The sequence below is a fragment of the Corvus moneduloides genome, chromosome 1 (genome assembly GCF_009650955.1).
Source record: "Corvus moneduloides isolate bCorMon1 chromosome 1, bCorMon1.pri, whole genome shotgun sequence".
NCBI lineage: Eukaryota > Metazoa > Chordata > Aves > Passeriformes > Corvidae > Corvus > Corvus moneduloides.
In genome coordinates this window covers 152,749,021-152,767,109 of record NC_045476.1, presented here as the reverse complement: position 1 = coordinate 152,767,109, position 18,089 = coordinate 152,749,021, and the positions used below count along the sequence as shown (strand labels likewise).

The 18,089-nt window shown below is 38.3% G+C and overlaps 1 protein-coding gene across 11 annotated transcripts in view; it reads left to right on the top strand.

The window, feature by feature from the left end:
- The window catches only part of ENPP2 (ectonucleotide pyrophosphatase/phosphodiesterase 2), a 72,618-nt gene that overhangs the window by 35,779 nt on the left and 18,750 nt on the right, over positions 1–18,089 (top strand). For 5 of the 11 annotated variants that reach the window (XM_032132153.1, XM_032132141.1, XM_032132133.1 and 2 more), the window contains 7 exons: positions 2,925–2,980; positions 5,163–5,228; positions 5,986–6,058; positions 9,068–9,077; positions 10,837–10,994; positions 14,131–14,242; positions 15,554–15,679. In XM_032132153.1, coding sequence (XP_031988044.1) covers positions 2,925–2,980; positions 5,163–5,228; positions 5,986–6,058; positions 9,068–9,077; positions 10,837–10,994; positions 14,131–14,242; positions 15,554–15,679 — 601 coding nt within the window. The remainder of the gene's footprint in view (positions 1–2,924; positions 2,981–5,162; positions 5,229–5,985; positions 6,059–9,067; positions 9,078–10,836; positions 10,995–14,130; positions 14,243–15,553; positions 15,680–18,089) is intronic. The other 6 variants (XM_032132178.1, XM_032132170.1, XM_032132208.1 and 3 more) reach the window with 2 other exon arrangements.

The window sequence follows — 18,089 nt, the reverse complement described above, 5'->3', positions numbered from 1 at the left end:
GGGAGTGATCTCCACTTATGTGCATTACCCCTGGCACAGAAAGGTGTGCATGCTGTTTTCAGGTGACATTCATGAAGCACACTCTATGCTCAACAAGAACAGCGACCACTTTCTCACAGATGTGCTGGCTGCCTTGGCAATGTACCAATGATGCAGTTATTCATCTATCAGGATGACAAGTATTTTACTTGCCTGGCTGGAGGGGAGAGTGTCTTTTGGCACATGTTTAAAATCATTGTCTAAAATACACAGGGTCAGGGGTGAATTCAGCTGTGCTAAGACAGGAGCACCATGGGACATCTTCAGCTGCTGAGGGTAGAACTTGGCTGGTCTCATCTATACAACCAGGCAGACTGGATAGTTTGGGCCTGTGTGGGCCAAAGCTCTAGAAAGTCAAACTAGAGTTTGCAGATGGTAAAATTAAAACACAGAATTCCCTGGACTTAGTTTGTTGGTGCCTTCCCAAATATATCTGCAAAATTATTTAGGCTTTGCAGGAACACAAACTTTTTCGAAGAAAAATAAATCTGCTCTGGGGACAATGCAGAGCAAGACAGAGCATAAAAGTACTGGGAGCTGACACACGCTTCATGCTGAATGTGTATTTGACCTCCTTTCTCTGCTATGGCTGGGTTTTTTCTCTATGAATAAATCTGCAATGCAAAGGAAAATGTAACTGCTTTAAGTGTGGGCCCTTTTTGACCTGGGACTACCACGATGCACTAATGAATATGTAATGAATAACTGCCTTAATTAGACATAGTATCCAGGCTGGTTATGTACCCTATGCTGACTTCTGTGGTGCAAACAAGCATCCTTGCATTGCAATCATACTTCTGACGGCAGTGTGTGGGCTCAGTGACATGGTCACTGGTTGTAGGCATACTTCCTCATCTTTCATGTTCACTGCATCCTTCTGTCCCATCCTGTCAGAGCTGTGATACTCAAATTTCAGTATCCTGAGATATTGAAAACAATATCCCTATTATTCAACTACAACTCCCAAATTCCTATATAAATTCAAAGCCATTTCTTTTTTTTTTTTTTTTGGCAGTTACTGTGCAGCCACATCATCTTGTGATCATTGTCACCATGCAAACTGTAGTGCTGGTAGAAGGCTGGGGCTGCAGAGGCTGGGGGAGATGTTTGGGGGACTCCCTGTTTGGTGGCAGCTTGAGTGTGTGTAAATATGAACCAAGCCTAAAATCAGACTCTTGAGGAGAAACACCTGAAAATGAAGAGTGGGGCAAACCCGTGGCCATTCTGCTCTTGATCTTGCTGCATATATTTAGTAAAACACCATTTCTATAGCATTACTCTGGATGTAATCTTCACTGGAAAAGAGGATAAATTATCAAAGAGTTAGAATAAAATGCAAACAAATTACTTCTATAGCTGTGATTTTAATTTAATTGGACTGAGTCCAGTCAGATTTGGTGGAACAGAAGATAAGAGGTAAGGGGTGTGTCCAGGGCAATGGAAAGGCAAACATGACCCATTTTCCCATAAGTGACATTACAGTATCCAAATTTAATTGCTGTTAACTATAGCCTCATTGTGAAAATGATCTTTCATTAGACTGTCCCAAATGAATTTCAATTAAAACTGATGTGTGAATAATACAGGCACAACATTTGAATGATGCATATCCAGATGACAGTTTATAAATGTGTTAGAGCAAGGTACAGGGACTTTGAATGTATTTTCAAAGAGTTGATTTAAAGTAAGCCAAAGACTGCAATTATTATGTAAAGGAGCTACATTTTGTCTTAACTCCTCATGAAGTGTATACATTGCAGTATGCATAAATAATGGAAGGAAATAATCTAGCTCTATACACAACGCTGGCCTTTAAGCCATTGCCACTTTTGAAATGAGTTTTAAGGTAACTTGGGTAGCTCTTCCTTGCAAGAGAAATTTAGTTCTATGGAGCGACAAACTCGTTTGTTTTCCTTGATTGTGGACCTTTCTGGTGTTCTGACATTCTCATCCCCCTGCCTTGTCATAGGTTAGAAAAGAGAGGGTGATGAGAATAACCAGAAGTATGGCGTGGCTTTCATTAGAGAAAGATCAAACAAACTTGTGTTTGAAGAGGAATAAATGCAGAGGAATATCATGAATGTTGTATAGAAGTGGGAAGAGAAAGTATTAATAACATGTTTCAAAGTATGAGAGTGGTACCCTAACCCCAGTGAAACCAGCAGGTTTTAAACCAAGCAAAATTAAAAATACACTCATAGAGTGTGTGACTACATTGTGGAACTTTCTGCTGCAAACTGATTTATAGCTAGCAAAATACAAGGGACTTGAAGGATTGAAAAAAGGGTTTGAAAATTCCGTGGAGATTTTTTCCGTCATTTCCATCAATCACCCTGTCGGGTCAGCTCAAGAAGTTCTTAAAAATCTGTGTAGGAAGGTGTGCCTCCCTGTAGTCTTAACACCTCATTACTCTCTGCGCCCTTTTTTGTGTGCTCTCTTCTAACACATTTTCTGTTGATGGCTACTGATTGTAGGATAGGGGAAGAGGGACATTTATGCAGACACTGATTAGTGTTAAGGTATGTTCCTTTCTAACTGAGTATCCTCCAAATCCTGAACGCTAAAAGAATCAGGTGAGTAGTGGTTGAGTTTTGAAAATTAAATTAAATACTGCAGGAATTCCTGGCCTTGAATCTTAATACTTTTAATTAAAAGCAACATAGAGATTTAGGGGTGAAAGTCTACAGCACAGCAGCTGACCCACTGCTACAGAGTTTGCATAGGTTTGTCACCCCACGTTTTCAAATTAGGGCCGAGGCTGAAAACTGCAATTTTCACTTCCAGGCTCAGGGTAGAAGAATGTGTCTTGAAAACATTTTCTTTTGATTTCAGAGAGTCATTAGAGATCTGAACACATTTTAATCCTCTTATATTTTCCTCATTAGATTTGGATTACTGCAGCCAAGCAAGGGGTGAAAGCTGGCACGTTCTTCTGGTCTATGTAAGTACCTTCTGTTTTATGGAGATTCTAAACTAATAATTCAGAATTAATTCAGTGTAAGTGTTTATTGAGTTGTTTTCCTTTCTCTAAGCATTTGGTAGGTTGGAGATTGTACCTGTAACCCTCTATTGTTTCATTTGTGCAATGTTTCTGATAACTAAAGCTGATGCTACAGTTTGCTGCTTTAGATTCATGCACTGACTTTTAACAGTTGTCTAAAGAAAACATGTGTGACTATGTGGAAAAATTGCTGTCTTTCATTTCACAGTGTGGTTTTTTGCTTCCTTAGTATTGCTAGCAATGTTTCTTAGTCCTCCGAGTGTGGAAGACTCTTATTGTCCTCTTATGTTAACTGACATCACCAGTCTAATTGATTTAAAGGCTTGATTCATTCATTTTACAATACAGTCTGTCCTTTGGGCAAGATATCCAATTTCCCTCTCTTAAAAGACAGCCTTGGGGATCTTTGCTGTTTGTTCTTTTGTTTAATGATTCCAACTTATTTTCTCTTGTCCCAACTAAAATGTATCTTTACAACCAATAATAAATGAATTTTGATAATTTTGAGTTTGTGGCAGGATTGCAGGAGCAAAGAAAATGTTTAAACTGCAAGATTGAAGTAATAAGGGGACTTGACTTCTTTTTTTGTGATTCCTTTAGAAATAATATTTTTTACTGTTCTAAATATCTTAAAGCATGTGGAGGGAATAATAAAACACACCACAAGCTGATGATAGGTTTAGGCTTGCAGGATGAAGATCTGACAGAGCTCCACTCTGGTGCTCTACAAACCAAAGAAATGAATGTGATTCCTAAGCTCTACAACTACACAGTCACCATAAACACCCTGGCCAATGCATGCTTGGGGATACAGAAGGTAAAAAAGGTAGCCAAGGATAGGTTGTATGAATAGCACTAGTAAGGGAGTGAGACGGCTACTTTGTGTAATTGAAATATATATGACTTAAAACTGCGTTATTTCATTTGGGACACAGAATGTTTTTGGGAGAATTTTCAGGCAGACTCTTCCAGGAAAACAGAATTTTCGAAAGATTTTAGTCAGAAATTAGTTAATTGAAATAATGGGGTTTCTTTTCATATTGCACAATTAATAAAAATATTAAAACGGGACAATACCCAAGATTATTATTCCAGTTTAAAATTTTGGCTTATTTGCAAATTTTAGCAAAAATTCTCATTTTTATGGGTTTTTTTTTACAACCAAAAGTTCTCCATGTAGTTGGAGACTGAGGACCACTGTTTCTCTATAAGGCATTAAAAATGAAGGTATTTCCAAATGGCTGCTGCCATCTCCATTTCTCTGCCAGAGGTTTCCAGAGAGTGCTGAATTCAGTTCATTATGGTGACTGACGGTGGTGTCTGATTCCTGCCTTGGGATTCTGCTATTGATCTAATGGAATCTGGACTGACTGTGCTATTGTATTAAAATGACTGTGCGGTCACTGACCTGCAGAGCCTTCCTAGGATGAGATATTTGGAACTTTACCAGCTGTTTCTCAGGTTAGTCATTCTCATAGCATGAACTTGGCCTCAGCAGCCAAGTGAGAATGGCAATCCCTGTACAAACAGTAAAGTAAGGATGGGTCTGCTCTGCAGAGTGAGAAGCTGTCAGGGTTGTTCAAGTCCCTGTGCTGCTGGCCTGGTGTTTCAGATGGCTCTGTTCTGGTTCACACCAGCCTAGCCCTCAGTTTGGCTATTCTTAAGGCAGTGCAAACTTTTCCAGTGTCTACAAGACTACCAGAGCAGGGTGGTTATTTAAACCTCCACTGATATGAGCAATGTAGTGGATTTTACTTGTGCCAGCTATCCAATGGCAGCATTATTGTGCATACAAAGAAGTTCGCCTGGGTTCAAGCCACCAGAATGGATCTTTTATTCATTCCTATTTAGAAGAGTTAGATTTACTGCTTTGAGTTCTGACTACACTTGCAGACTTTTAATCATCTTTATTTTGGAGTATGTAGACATTCAGGAGGTCTGATGTGATTCTGTTTGCAAATTAACAATCAGTATTGAGCAACAAAGAAAATACAGCATGCTAAAAGAAAATTATGCTATTATGATGCATTATATTCATATTAGAATCAGTTCAAAGCAAGGTTTTGTTGATACTTTTTGTATCCTATGATAACAAGGTATATTTTTGTATTTTGTGGTCCAGTGTCATCCCTCATGAACGCAGAATATTAACAATACTTCAGTGGTTAACCCTTCCAGACAATGAAAGGTAATTCACTTAATGTCATCTGCTGTTGCATAACTGCTGGTTTGTCTTCTCTTTATAAGCAGCTGCAAAAGCAAGCAAAAATTTAATGCTAAAATTTATTTTTGTCTGTTACAGGCCATTACTGATTTAAGGATTTGTTTGGGTTTTGTGTTTAATGTGAGTTATTTGGGATTTGCGGTTTTTTTGTTTAGTTGGTTTGGGCTTTTTGTTTTGTTTTCTTTTTGTTCTCATATCAGCTTTTAACCAGCAGCAGCTGGATTCTTCCAAATAAATGTATGGTATGAATTTATTTCTTATCAAAAATCATGTAGTTACTTGGATTAACTGGGATTGTTCTTATCCTGCTGAGCCTTATATGGTTTAACAACCTTACAGACAATGGCAGTTGTAGAACTGGACACTGAGCTCTAGGAAAACGTTAAGATTTTAATTATGAGTGGGTTTTGGTCCACAAGTTCCCACATGCTGCTGGCTGCAAGGCTCAGGCGAGCTGCTGTTATGATTTCTCCTACAAGATTTAGAACGAGCATGTGTGCTACACATATATATATACATATAGCTGCAAAACAACTAATTATACCATGGAAACAAAAGGCTGCTAAATAATTCTAGGATTCAATGACTGAGAAACAGTCCTTTTTCCATAGAGCTAAATCACATTGGAAAGCTGATTTGATTTGACTTGACCCCGCAGGCCCGTGTTTTTGTGGTGTTGTTGAAGGAAAGATAACCTGAACAAGACCTTTCTTTCTTTCAGGCCTTATGTTTATGCCTTCTACTCTGAGCAACCCGATGCTGCTGGCCACAGATATGGTCCTTTCAACTCAGAGGTTAGTACAGATTTTTTTTTTTCTACAGAAAAAGCAGATGTCTCTAATACTTTTTTTTTTTCACCGAAAAATTGATGCTGCTCAGAAGTAACATTTTTAGCAACTTTGTTTTCACCTGTTTCTGAAGTATGCTTCTCCTCTGCCAGAGAAAACAAAATTACCTTCTAAAGGATTTATCACGTAAAACTCACTTCTGGGAGAAGGAACTGCCCTTGCCTTTCAGGAGGCTATTTTTCTGTGTGATATGATAATGCAAATGGAAAGATTTATTTGGCAAAGACAGGAGTATATTTGTGTGCAACAGCATAATTTAACTTTCCTCTAACAATTTATCCTTCTTAAAAGTAATTAAAATATAATACAGAAAATATTGAGATAAAATGCAGAGAAGAAAAAAGCTTTCTTTAAAGCTGACAGCCGGTGGTAGCAAAGTAATAATTGCAGTCTGTCAGGAAATGTAAAAGGCTGCTAGTTCCAGTTTCATATAGGCCCTACAGGGGTTCAGAAAGCTTTTCCAATACTGTTCCCTCAAGACCATACTGTTGAGTTTGGAAAACGTTTTAAAGCACCATGAGGCATTTTAATGAAAAATTATGTGCAACATGCTGTAGTAGTTTAACCCCTTGTTCGACTTTGTGTAGCTGTCTGGGACTGATGGGTATTGTTTCCCCTGTCAGCACTGTCCAGGTGACAAGAACTTAATGCACTTGTCTGGGATTTGTGGAGGGGGGAGAAGTAAATTCTGTACTCAAATATCCTGCTTCTAGTGGCTGGGATCTGGCATTTCCAATGGTCTCTGACATCTTGCAAAGGTTCCCTAGTTTCAGTGCAAATGAATGCATGAAGATTCCCATCACAAGACTTTAGGAGTTTTTATAAGATTTTCAAAGGGTAACCAAATATTTGCAGTCTTCAAAAAGTGAGGAGTTTATCAGATGCCTACCCTCTGGAAGGCAATCAAATCTCCTTGAGGAGCCAGGTACCAGCAGTAGTTTTTTATTTGTTTGGTTTACATCTGGTGGTTGTTCTTGACTGGAGAAGAGAGCAAAGAGAAGAAGCATTAATATTTTTTTAGTATGGTTGAGTTATTTGGGCTATTTAAATAGTTTGCAGTAGTTATGAAGTTGCTGTAGGTAGCAGCCCTGTTGGAGCAGTTTGAGCCACGGTCCTAGAGCAGTGAGTGTGAGGAATTATTCCAAATCAGCGCTGAAGCACCATGTTGGATGGAGAGAAGCAGTCCTTTTTCTGGATAAACAGGGCTTAAGATCTGCCAGCACTTGCTAAATTGACAGACACGGATATGTGTCCATGTTGTCGTTTGGCTCAGAATAGGAGTTGTGTCTGATTCAGCCAGGCAAGGTATTGGTAATGAGAGCTCTCTGATTTAATGATAAATTTCTCAATTTATTGTTAAAATTATAATCATTATAATTTTCTCAATTTATAATGCTTTACAGCTCCTTTTAGTGAAATGTTACAATTACTGTGTGTGCTTTATGACTGAAAACTCTAATTTTATTTATCTGGATACAACCACTTGCTTCTGAACAGAGTTGTGGAGCTTTTTCCATGGACTTAAAAGGGGAATATTAAGATGATGACATTGAAAATGTTCTTTAAATTGTGGTGTTTAACAAGTCTGTTTAGCATGCAATGTGGCAATCTTATTTCAGGTTATTTGTAAGAGTCTAAAAAGTAAAGTGTAGCAAAGTGTTCATTATAAAAGCAAAGAGCCCCCAAAGGCTCTTCCTGTGTGGGGGTTCTTCTGGATGGTTATCTGAAGGTTGATCTCTAATTGCAAGGCAAAGCTTTGGCTCTTAATAAGTGTGAATTAATAGCTTATGATAGTTTTGCAAATAGATAGTTTTATGTTAAACACAAGAAGACCATGAAAACTGATTTCTAGCAAATTGAGAACAGATGAGTTAGCAGAAGAGCATGTATGGCTTCGCAGTTCAAACAGCGGACCAAAGTTTGTCAATGGAAATTGAAGTAAACGAATACAGCTGTGTAAGTACACAGATGCTGAGGCATGCTAGGGGCCTGGTTTTGGGATAGAAAAGCTAGGCAGTATTTTATATTGTTTCTCTTGACACTGCTTTCAGCATAATTTTTAGGAGCTGTGAAATTTACATCATGTGGAAGAAAGTCCTCAGAAGGATCCCAATTTGCTAATTCCTTGATACCAAGAGCATGACTTCCCTGTGAAATCATTTTTCTTGTATACCGCTGGCAGCAGTATATTCGGAGTATTACTGACCATTTTTCTTCATGCAAAGGCAGATCAACCAAACAATAATGTTTGAAAACAAGCTTGCAACAACTGGGTTATATCAACAATGGGCTTCTTATTTCTTCTTTTGAAGAGTGATTCTTTCATGCTGATTTTTCTTGCTGCAGTAGTAGTTTGAGGAATTGTTTTATACCTTGAAAACCTCCAAATCTTAAAAACCTTTATTAGAATAAAGTGAATTTTTATTTGAGCTTATTATACCAAATAATGTTCTAAATTTATTTTAAATGTATAATCTTAGAGGTCTAATGGCATCCAGATGGCACTTAGATCTTCCCAGGACATGCACACCATCCTATGTGCAAAGTGTCTTAAAGCTAGAAGCAAAGGGACTTAGATACACTTATAATTTATTGGCAAATTGCCAGTGTTTTTTATATAAATGGAATTGATATTATAGCTAGTCTCCACAAGTGTAACTTTGCATATCCACTAGCATGAATTTCAGTGTAAATGAGTTGGTTGTCTAGGTTTTGGGGTTTTGTGGGGGTTTTTTGACTTGGTTTGTTTGGGTTTTTTTTTGATTTTTTTTTTTTTGCTTTGGGGTGGGGGTATTTTGTATTTTTTTTTTTTCTTTGAAAACATTTTAGAAAGTATTTCAATGGGTTCTATTAAGTTTCCAGGAGCAGTTATGGGAGTTATAAAATATATGCTTGCTTTTGATTTACTTCTGCCTTTTTTTTTTTTTTTTTTTCTTTCCGTCTGTGCTTCTGCAGTTGAACTCTGGTAGGTTGGTCCGTCCGGGTCAAGAAGCAAAGCTTTGGCTGGCTAGTTACCCTTGTGATGTTACAGTTTCCTTCTGTAGGTGGGGAGGGATTAGTTTCCCTCCTCCATAACTCTGTTCTGACTCTTCTCAAGCAAGACTAAGAATTGGCTGGTTAATAAGAACTTGGCTTTTTTTTTTTCTCCGAACTAACTTTTTTTTTTTTTTTTTTTACATAAAATATTCTAGAAATATACTACCATAAGAGCTCTAAAATATGTGGAAATCTGGCAGCGCTAAGCCATTTCTGCTGCTCCTCTAACATGCTGTCTTGAGACAGTCACTTCAGTGTTCAGACCTGGGTCTCCCGCGCTCGCGTATTTCTGGCATTGTGGAGCTCTGGCTGAGCCGACTCAGAGACAGTAAAATGAGAATCCTTCCTTTCCCTGCCGCTCCTCTCATCAGGACTGCACAAAGCTTGAAGCGTTTTAAAAACAGAGAACTCTGGTGCTGCTTTATTAAAATGCCTTTCTGGAGAAAGACGAATGAGACTGGACTAGAATCTCCTTTCCAGCTGCTTGTGTTGGAAGCAATGAAACAGCATGGCAGATGGTAACATCCCCTTCCTCTCCTTCCCTGTTTTTGGAGCTCTGTAACTCAACAACTGGGAGAAGCTGCCTAAGTATGTAGAACTTAAATAGCATCATAAATTTCTAACTCTTCCCCAGCACTAAGCGTGCTCCATTGCACACAGCATATTGTAGTTTATCTCCTGGTAGGTGTCACCTGTCAGCTCCTCACACGCCATCTCGAGCAGTGCCAAGAGCCTGCAACTCGTGTTAAAGTCAGTGACAGTGGGGCAGTTTAAAATTACAAGCAAGTTGATTAATGGGATAGCAGTTTATTCTAGCTAGATCTTTTTTTTTTCCTTCTATATTTTTTTTTCCTTCCATAAGCCTATCTAAGGTAATTTAGGGACAACAACATTACCCAGTGAGACGCAATACTGAAAGTGCTAGGAAGTTATATTTTAAAAATGCCCATAAAGCTGTTAATAAGGCAGGTAGCAGCACAGATTTCTCATGCATTGCCACTAATTTGCCCTACCCAGCTGATTCGAAGGATGTGAGCTCCATGTTAACTGAGTCTCACCTTCATAGCTCTGATCTGCAGACCCCAAATAGTGGCAAATGGGGTTCTGGTGATTTCAGGGAGGTGCAGGGTCTGTCACACAGTGGTGGTACCTGCTGGTGCTATGGATGAGGGTACTTGGTGTCACTAAATCAGCCAAAAAGTTGGTGTGGGAAACCTTGCAGAAATCATTTAGACTGGACAGGCTCTAATACTCATATCTGAACCATCCTTCAAGTAAAATGGTGCATTCCCACCAGTATTCTACCCTGGACACTCATTAAGTTGTGTGCAATGAATTTTGCTGTAATTGAAATTAACTTAAATCTTGATAATATTAATGGATTAATATTTGATAACTAATACCCCCTATATAACTATGTATTTTCAAACACAGAAGCCCCACCTATCTTTCAAAACACCAACTTAATTTGCTTTTATGCTGTCTGCTCTTGTAACTGCTGTTCTGCTTTCAGTACAATTTGGTAAATTCCTCCTTAAAAAGGGGTAGATCCTAAATTGTCCAAAATCCTAAATATTTCATAAGGCCATAGCATTTATGCTTCAGGATTATCTGGCACAGGTAGCTTTACTATCTGATGTGAGCTGAGACAGGCTTTTTTTCTGAGTCCAGACATCTCTCCCTGCCAGTACAGGAGAGTAGTTATGGCTCCCCTCTTACTCCGCCTAAGAGACCTAAGAGAAAGCTTCCTCCTAAGAGGAGACAGGAAAGACCAGTTGCAGCTCCAAAGAAAAGAAGAAAAGTACATAAAGTGGATCAATATTCTACGGAAACTCGTCGGAAGAAAGTAAGTTCGAAAAATTTATGATGGAAGTGCCACTTTTTAGGCAATACACTGTCTTTATTTTTTTCAACTTCGGGAGTTCACTCCATGCTTCAGGTTGGTATTTTGCAGCCAAAACTTTTATAAATGTACTGAAGGACCCAAAGGAGAGCAGCCAAACCCAGACTAAGCCTTCTGGGAGCTGTGTTTTTCTTGTTTCAGACTGTTTGCATTAGGGAAAGTTATCTTTATAATCTCTTTATACTTTTAAATCCAGCCATCAGCTGGAGGCAATGTCAGAAAAACCTCTGGGAAGACATTACCACTGCTGCTAACCCTTCTGAACTATTACAAGTTCTGCAATATGTTGTAGCCTCTGTAACTTCCGGCTCATGGGAGCATGGTGATTATTTGAGATTTTGTATCTAGTCATCATGGTTGTGGAAAAGTCCTGAAAATACGACTCATAAAATCTAAAAGGGAAAGAACATTTCTTTTAAAAATACACATTTTAAAGTCATTTTGTAACTAGAGGGTAGGGAATTCTTATTACAGGACTTCTGAATCCTGTATTTGCAAAAGGTGATGCATAAGTCTGTTTTCACAAGGAAAACATCAAATAGAAATTGCTTTATTAGGAAAAAGTGCAAGTGGATGAAAAGAGTATTCCTTAGTATACTGTCATTTTCCACCTGGCACTAACAATCTACGTATTTCTCCTTTAAGCTTGAAACAAAAGCCTTTACACTCCACAGTATCCTAAAGAGGCTATAAACATTCTTCTCAGTAGATTTATTTTGTGGGGATGTTTTTTGACTTGTTGCACAATTCAACTTTAAAGAGTTATTTTGAGACGCATTATTTAAGTGTAAAAAACATGGCAAACAAAGACATGCAAAAAAAAAAAGATCACGTATAAAACCCCAGGAATTTTCCAGAGAACTTTTAACACAGATTTACCTGAGAGGAAAAACTAATAACTACTATGGATGATATTGCTATTACTCTCTAATTTGCCATTCTGACATGAAATAGAGTAGAAATAACATTCCTAGTGATGTGAACACAGGTTGCTCCTTTTTTTTTTTTGCCTTTTTTTCTCTGAGTGAAAAGGTCATCCAAACTTATCCCTAATGAACTCTTTCTGATAAGTCAACTGTGAAAATTTGTCACCATTATTTCAGAACAAGAACCCTAGTATTACACAACAGTTGCCATCATATCTGCAAGTTCATCTTTGATGCTGTTTGAGTGCAATGGAATGCAGTACAGGATGGATCCTACCAATTATTAAAAAAAAAAAATTAAAAAGTAAGATTCTTTCTTTTTTCCTTCTAATCAGACTTCTATGGGAAGACTTGTGAGAGAATCTAGCTGGTTTTTTTGTTTCAAATCCTGCCCCCAGCACTTTCACAATGCTCCAAAACTCTTTATTGTAGCACCATCCCAGAGATCCATGTATCTTGAAAGATAAAATGTTTCTGTACAGTCTTCCGAAGTCTTGATATTAGGTGAAGAAAGGTATATACAAGAGTTTTATTTGTTTGCTAATAAATCTTTGAAAGTCACATCTGGGAAGGAGCTGTAAGAGGAGGTCAGACTGATGAAGACGGCAGATAAACAAAATTACCATCACTTGAAATCCTTGAATTATTGTTGCCCTATCTTTTTATCATCATTATTATTTTTTAAAAGAAGACTCAAGCTTGCTGACAAAAGTAAACATTAATGGAAAATCTGTCTGGATTTCCAGCATCCTTGAATAAGCTTTGGATTCTGAGTACAAGTTGTGTTTCCTTATATGATCGACATAATATAAATAGACTTTCATAAAAATGGAATTCCCATCTGTAGAAGAAATACTTTGCATTGGAGAGCGAAAGAATGCTGAAACAGACAATTTTCTTTTTTTCCAAACTTGAATGTTTCAAAGTTTTAACTTAAGTAACTACTTAGGCTTTCCTGAATTAAAATATTTCAAAATTTCACCCTTTGTCTGAACCACTTCCATATGTTGCAGAAACTGTTCCTCCTGTTCCTCACCGTGATTCCTTCTCCTGTAAGTCCCTTCTCTGTGCATTGGGAGTTGACATTTCCTGTCCCATAACCTAGCAGACTCATTTAACATCTATCCCTTAATGACTCAGGCAGCAGGAAAATTTCTGAACCATCCCTTTCTGGGTCACACCAACACTGTGTTTACTTCAGAAAATTCTGCCAAAATCTAGTTTTTTCTCATCCAGAATTTGTTATCATTCTGTTTGCTATTGGGAGGCTTTTTACTGTGGATACTTGAACCAGCGAAATCAGACAAGTGAGGAAGAAGTTGGCATATAGTGACAACAAATATTTTCTTCTTAAAATCAAAACAAAATCTGAGTCCTCTGTCTAAAATCTTGCTTTTCCCTTCTCTGTGCCATCTGGTAAAAAATCTTTCGTTTTCTTAAGGCTGAAAACACAGTCCTGTGTCTTGGTTTTTTCTGGTTTTTTGTTTTGTTTGGTTTTTTTCCCTTAATGAAAAAGAAACTTAAAGGAAGAAATCACAGTATGGTATCTGTATCCTCTGGGGCCTGCTGAAAATTTTGCCAGAACTGTCATTTGAACTGTTGGAAACTCTTGGCTTTGAAGCTGAAGAACACTCCCTCTGAGCCCCATGTGCTACTCAAGTGACGTGCATGTTGTCATCCTAGTATCATATGTCCTTTGAAGTGAATTTCACTAAGTGACTTGGCATGTGAATCCCAAGTCTAAAGCTTCATTTCATGTTCATTTTTTGACTAAACCATTCACATAAAATAGCCTGTTAAAAGTACTGCTCTCTATCTATAAGAAAGAAACTGAACCCCAAAGTCACATGTGTTTTTCTGCTATCTATACATTGTTTTACCAACTGTACACATGTTTATGGGAGGCCTAGATCATAAAGATCTTCTGCTGTCTCGTGTCAGCATCTCAGCAGGGCTTTCTCATGTTGAAGTCATGGTGTGGATATACAAAAGGAAATGGTACAATAATTGTAGGAGTAACAGCTCAGCCAAGGCTTTGCCTCTTGACCTGGATGGTTTTCCCATCAGAGTTTTGGCAAAGGACTCCCATTTGTAGAAGTAGGAACATTGCAATGACAGAATTAACTTTTTTTCCCTTCTGAATATTTATACAGATGATGGTGAATCCCCTGAGAGAGATTGACAAGACAGTAGGACAACTAATGGATGGACTGAAACAATTGAAACTACATCGATGTGTCAATGTTATATTTGTTGGTGATCATGGTAAATTTTAAGCCATAATATTTATCAGAAGAGAAATGCTTAAACAATGTAGCTGTACATCTAGTAGGTGACCTAAATCAAAGTTCCATTTAAGATACTTTTGTGCTGATCATTTTTCTGGTAGTTTAAGTCTCCCAAAAGAGCCAGCTGGTGTGGACTGGCCACTCAGCTCACCTGTAATTGCCATGGAGGGACACTTCTCTTTTGTAACAGTGATCTAGGTACTTCTTCACTCAGAGCTTTTCAAATCTTGGCATTTCTGATATCACATCCAAGTGTAGCTCTTCTTGCATGTATGAGGGCTACGATTTGCCTAGAGTAATCTTCTTGTCAGTTTTTATGGAATGAAAAAATTAATAGCCCTGTTCTCCTGTACATGAGGAGAAAAGTAAGGTTTCAGATTGAGGCATTTCCATGGCAATCAGTGGGTCAAGTTATCCTACTAGAGAAAAGGCTGGAATATCTGTAAGACTGTACCCAGCTTAGATGGAAGAGTCATCAAAATAATGGAGGAAGGAGGTAAGAAGGTATTTCATGGTCATATGTAGTCATCTAAAAATAGAGATATTATTTGGTAGGTCTTATTCCTTCAAACATTAGAATAAACTCTGCAATAGAATAAATAATAAATATTACCAAAGATAAAAAGAAATTTTTATTAAAGAAAAACCTGAGTTTGCGTAACTTTCTTAGCGATGCCACCAAAGGTCCTTTTCTTTTTAGATCTTTGTTCCTGACAGTCTCACATGAACTGCTACATCAGCAATAAAATGGTCTATGCCTCCTTTCTGGCTGTGGGTAGAGAAGGGTAGGGGTCAGGAAGGATTTCCAGGGGTGGCAGTTTTGTGCTGAGAACCTCCTGTGGCTGGCAGTACATTCCTCCCCACCACAAATGTCTGCAAGAGAAAATTGTTTATCTGCGGCTGCCTTAGAACAGACCACCAACAGACAATACCTTTTGTGTGCTATTCCTCTTCAAATCATTTGTTTAAAAAGAAATAATCCCCAAAGTAGTATATTAAACTAGAAACAGACTTGGATTTTTCCATGAGCTTAATTTGGAGTTGAGTCAGTGCACATATGGTACATGTGGTGACCGTTCCTACGACGCTCAGAGTGGTATTTCTCTTGTATAGGCACTCCTAGTTTGAGTCCTACCAGTGTTTTATGTTGGAATTAGATGGCTGTAAAGAACAAGATTAGTCATCCAAAAGGAAATAATACATAGGGTGTTTGGGATCTCCTTTTTTTGCTGTTGTGGAAAATGTGGTCATTTTCAGGGTGGTTTAATTTTGCATTCTCCTTCTTCAGGGATGGAAGACACGACTTGTGAAAGAACTGAATTTTTAAGCAACTATCTGACCAATGTGGATGATATAATTTTGCTGCCTGGATCTTTGGGACGAATTCGCCCTAGGTCTAGCAATAACCTGAAGTGTAAGTTAATTTAATTGTACCTCTCATATTCTGAGAACTAGACTCTATTCCTTCCTTGAAATGATGCTGTCCAAAGGGTGTAAATTTGCAGGGTGTTGGCAGGAATTTCAGAGGGAATCCCACTGAAGACCAGTTGCTTGCTCCCTTTCCAGTCTGTATTTCACAGACCCCACAGTGGTGGAACTGTCAAGGGGAGGGCTTAAATGTTCTGTGTTAAACGCCACTCTTTGATATCAAGGAGGAATGGGAACTCCAAGCCAGTTTCACATGCCAGCTCACATGTCATCGTGAGTTTATTCCTGCACTTTTCTCCTCTGTCAACAAAAACTGTTTGGGGAATCTCAGCACTGCACAGCTTGGATATAAAAAATAGCATCTGGTATATTTTATGAGCTAATAGGAAAAAAAGTGACTTGCTAATTTTGAATTCAGTAGTTTTATCATACTTTTGGCATAGATGAGTAATGTGGGTTGCTAAACAGCAACAGACTGGAGAGGTTGAAGGATATAAGGAAGATTTAGCACATGCATTCAGGGCCAATGTTGTCAGTAAAACTTGTTGCTATTTTGAACCATGCTTTTAGAAGTTTACCCTGACTTAGTGTTTGAGATTAACTGATCTTTGACAATAGCTCTCAGGGCTCGGGCAGGAGTCCTCTGGTGAAACTAACTCTGTGATTTCAAGCATTACAGACCAGCTGCCCTCCTTTTGCCTCCAGGGCAGCATTACCGGGACAGGGCTTGCACCAGCACCCTGGCTGCTCTGGTTCAGCATACAAGGGCAAACTTGGCTTTGCTAGCAGTTTAAGTTACCATGCAAACTGTGTAAGGCATAAATAAACCATAAGTACCTGTGTTTTTTCACCATATGCTTCCAAGAGTGACAGCTTTTGATATAGGGGAAGATCAGATAGCCAAGTTTCCTCACAACACTTCAGATATGCTGCAGTTGAGGACAAATTTCATAGAAAGATCAATCTTTGAAGACTAAATACTTCCAGAATAGTTGCAGAAATCATAAAAATGTGGTAAAACTTTCTTAATACCGATTTGTGTGTGCATCTATTTTACTGTAAACTTTTTTTACCTGGATATTTCTGCTTGAGGAATATATGATGAGTGTGTAAAGATATGTTGAAAGTAGTGCACGTGTTGTTCAAGCTTTGTAGACTAGCATGAGACTGAATTCCTAGACTCCAGAGTCTACTGAGAACAAATTTCAGTTCTGAGAAGTCCTTTTTTTTTTTTTAAAGATCTTTCAATCCTTGACTTCCCAAATTGCTAAGAAAAATAAGTTTTCTTTGGAGGATGAACGGCAATATCTTTCAAAAAGATCAGCTTGTCTGTCTGACCTCTGAGTCATACCACTCGTTTTCCCACAATAACATTTTCCTCTTTTGGCTTCTGTCTGCAGCTTCCTAGTTCGAATATTTGCGATTGCTTATAAATCAACAGTTTGAACATAGAACAAAGAAGCATGTTTCTTACCTTTGGAACTGGGGTTTACCTCCTTAAATGGCAAATTACCAATGTCTTTATTCTTTACCGTTCCGTAATATTGTTTCAATACTGCAAACACACCTTTGCAATGCAAAAACCTGCAGCTTGTGTTTTGAGAGTCAGTAGAGCCTATTTCAATCTCAGCAAGATCATGTCTTAAGCAACCAAAACAATAGTATTTGAACACGAGATTTTCACGTCTGAAGATTTTCTTTTAGCCCGTTTTTCTCTCATGACTGAAAAATGCTTCCCCCACACCACAGAAGAAAATAGTTAGTGTTACTGGGTTTGGTCTTTCTATATCTTGCACGTCCCTTTAATAGCCAAAAGACAAATCCAGAATATTTTACTGTGGCTTTTCACTTACTCAGTAGTAGCCTATGAAACCGGTCAAACATTAAAAGTGACCAGAAAATGCTACATATTTATCTTGCTGCTTCTAACAGAGTGCATTGTTGCATTCAAATGTGCTTTCAAAATTTTTCAAGGAAGGTCATTGTGTTTGGAGATAATGTTTTATTTTAAAATAAAACAGCCAAAAGTCTTGAAAGTCTGTGTTTTCAGAAAATAAAATAAGTATTAAGCTAAGGCCCAGATCATAAAACAGTGAGAACACTACCTAAGCAACTACATATCACCAAGCCATCACATGGCACATGCAGGACAACCAGGGGATCTGGCCCATCCAGCATGGGTGTAGGAAAAGCAGGTCCTGCTTGTCCAGCTTGATCTCCTATGACAAGGTGACCTGCTTCTGTGGATATTGTCTACCTGGACTTTTGTAAAGTCTTTGATATTGTGTCCCGTGTCCCACATCATTCTCTTGGAGAAACTGGAAGCCTGTGGCTTGGACAGGGGCACCCTTCACTGGGTAAAAACCGTCTGGATGGCCAGGCCCAGAGTGTTCCCC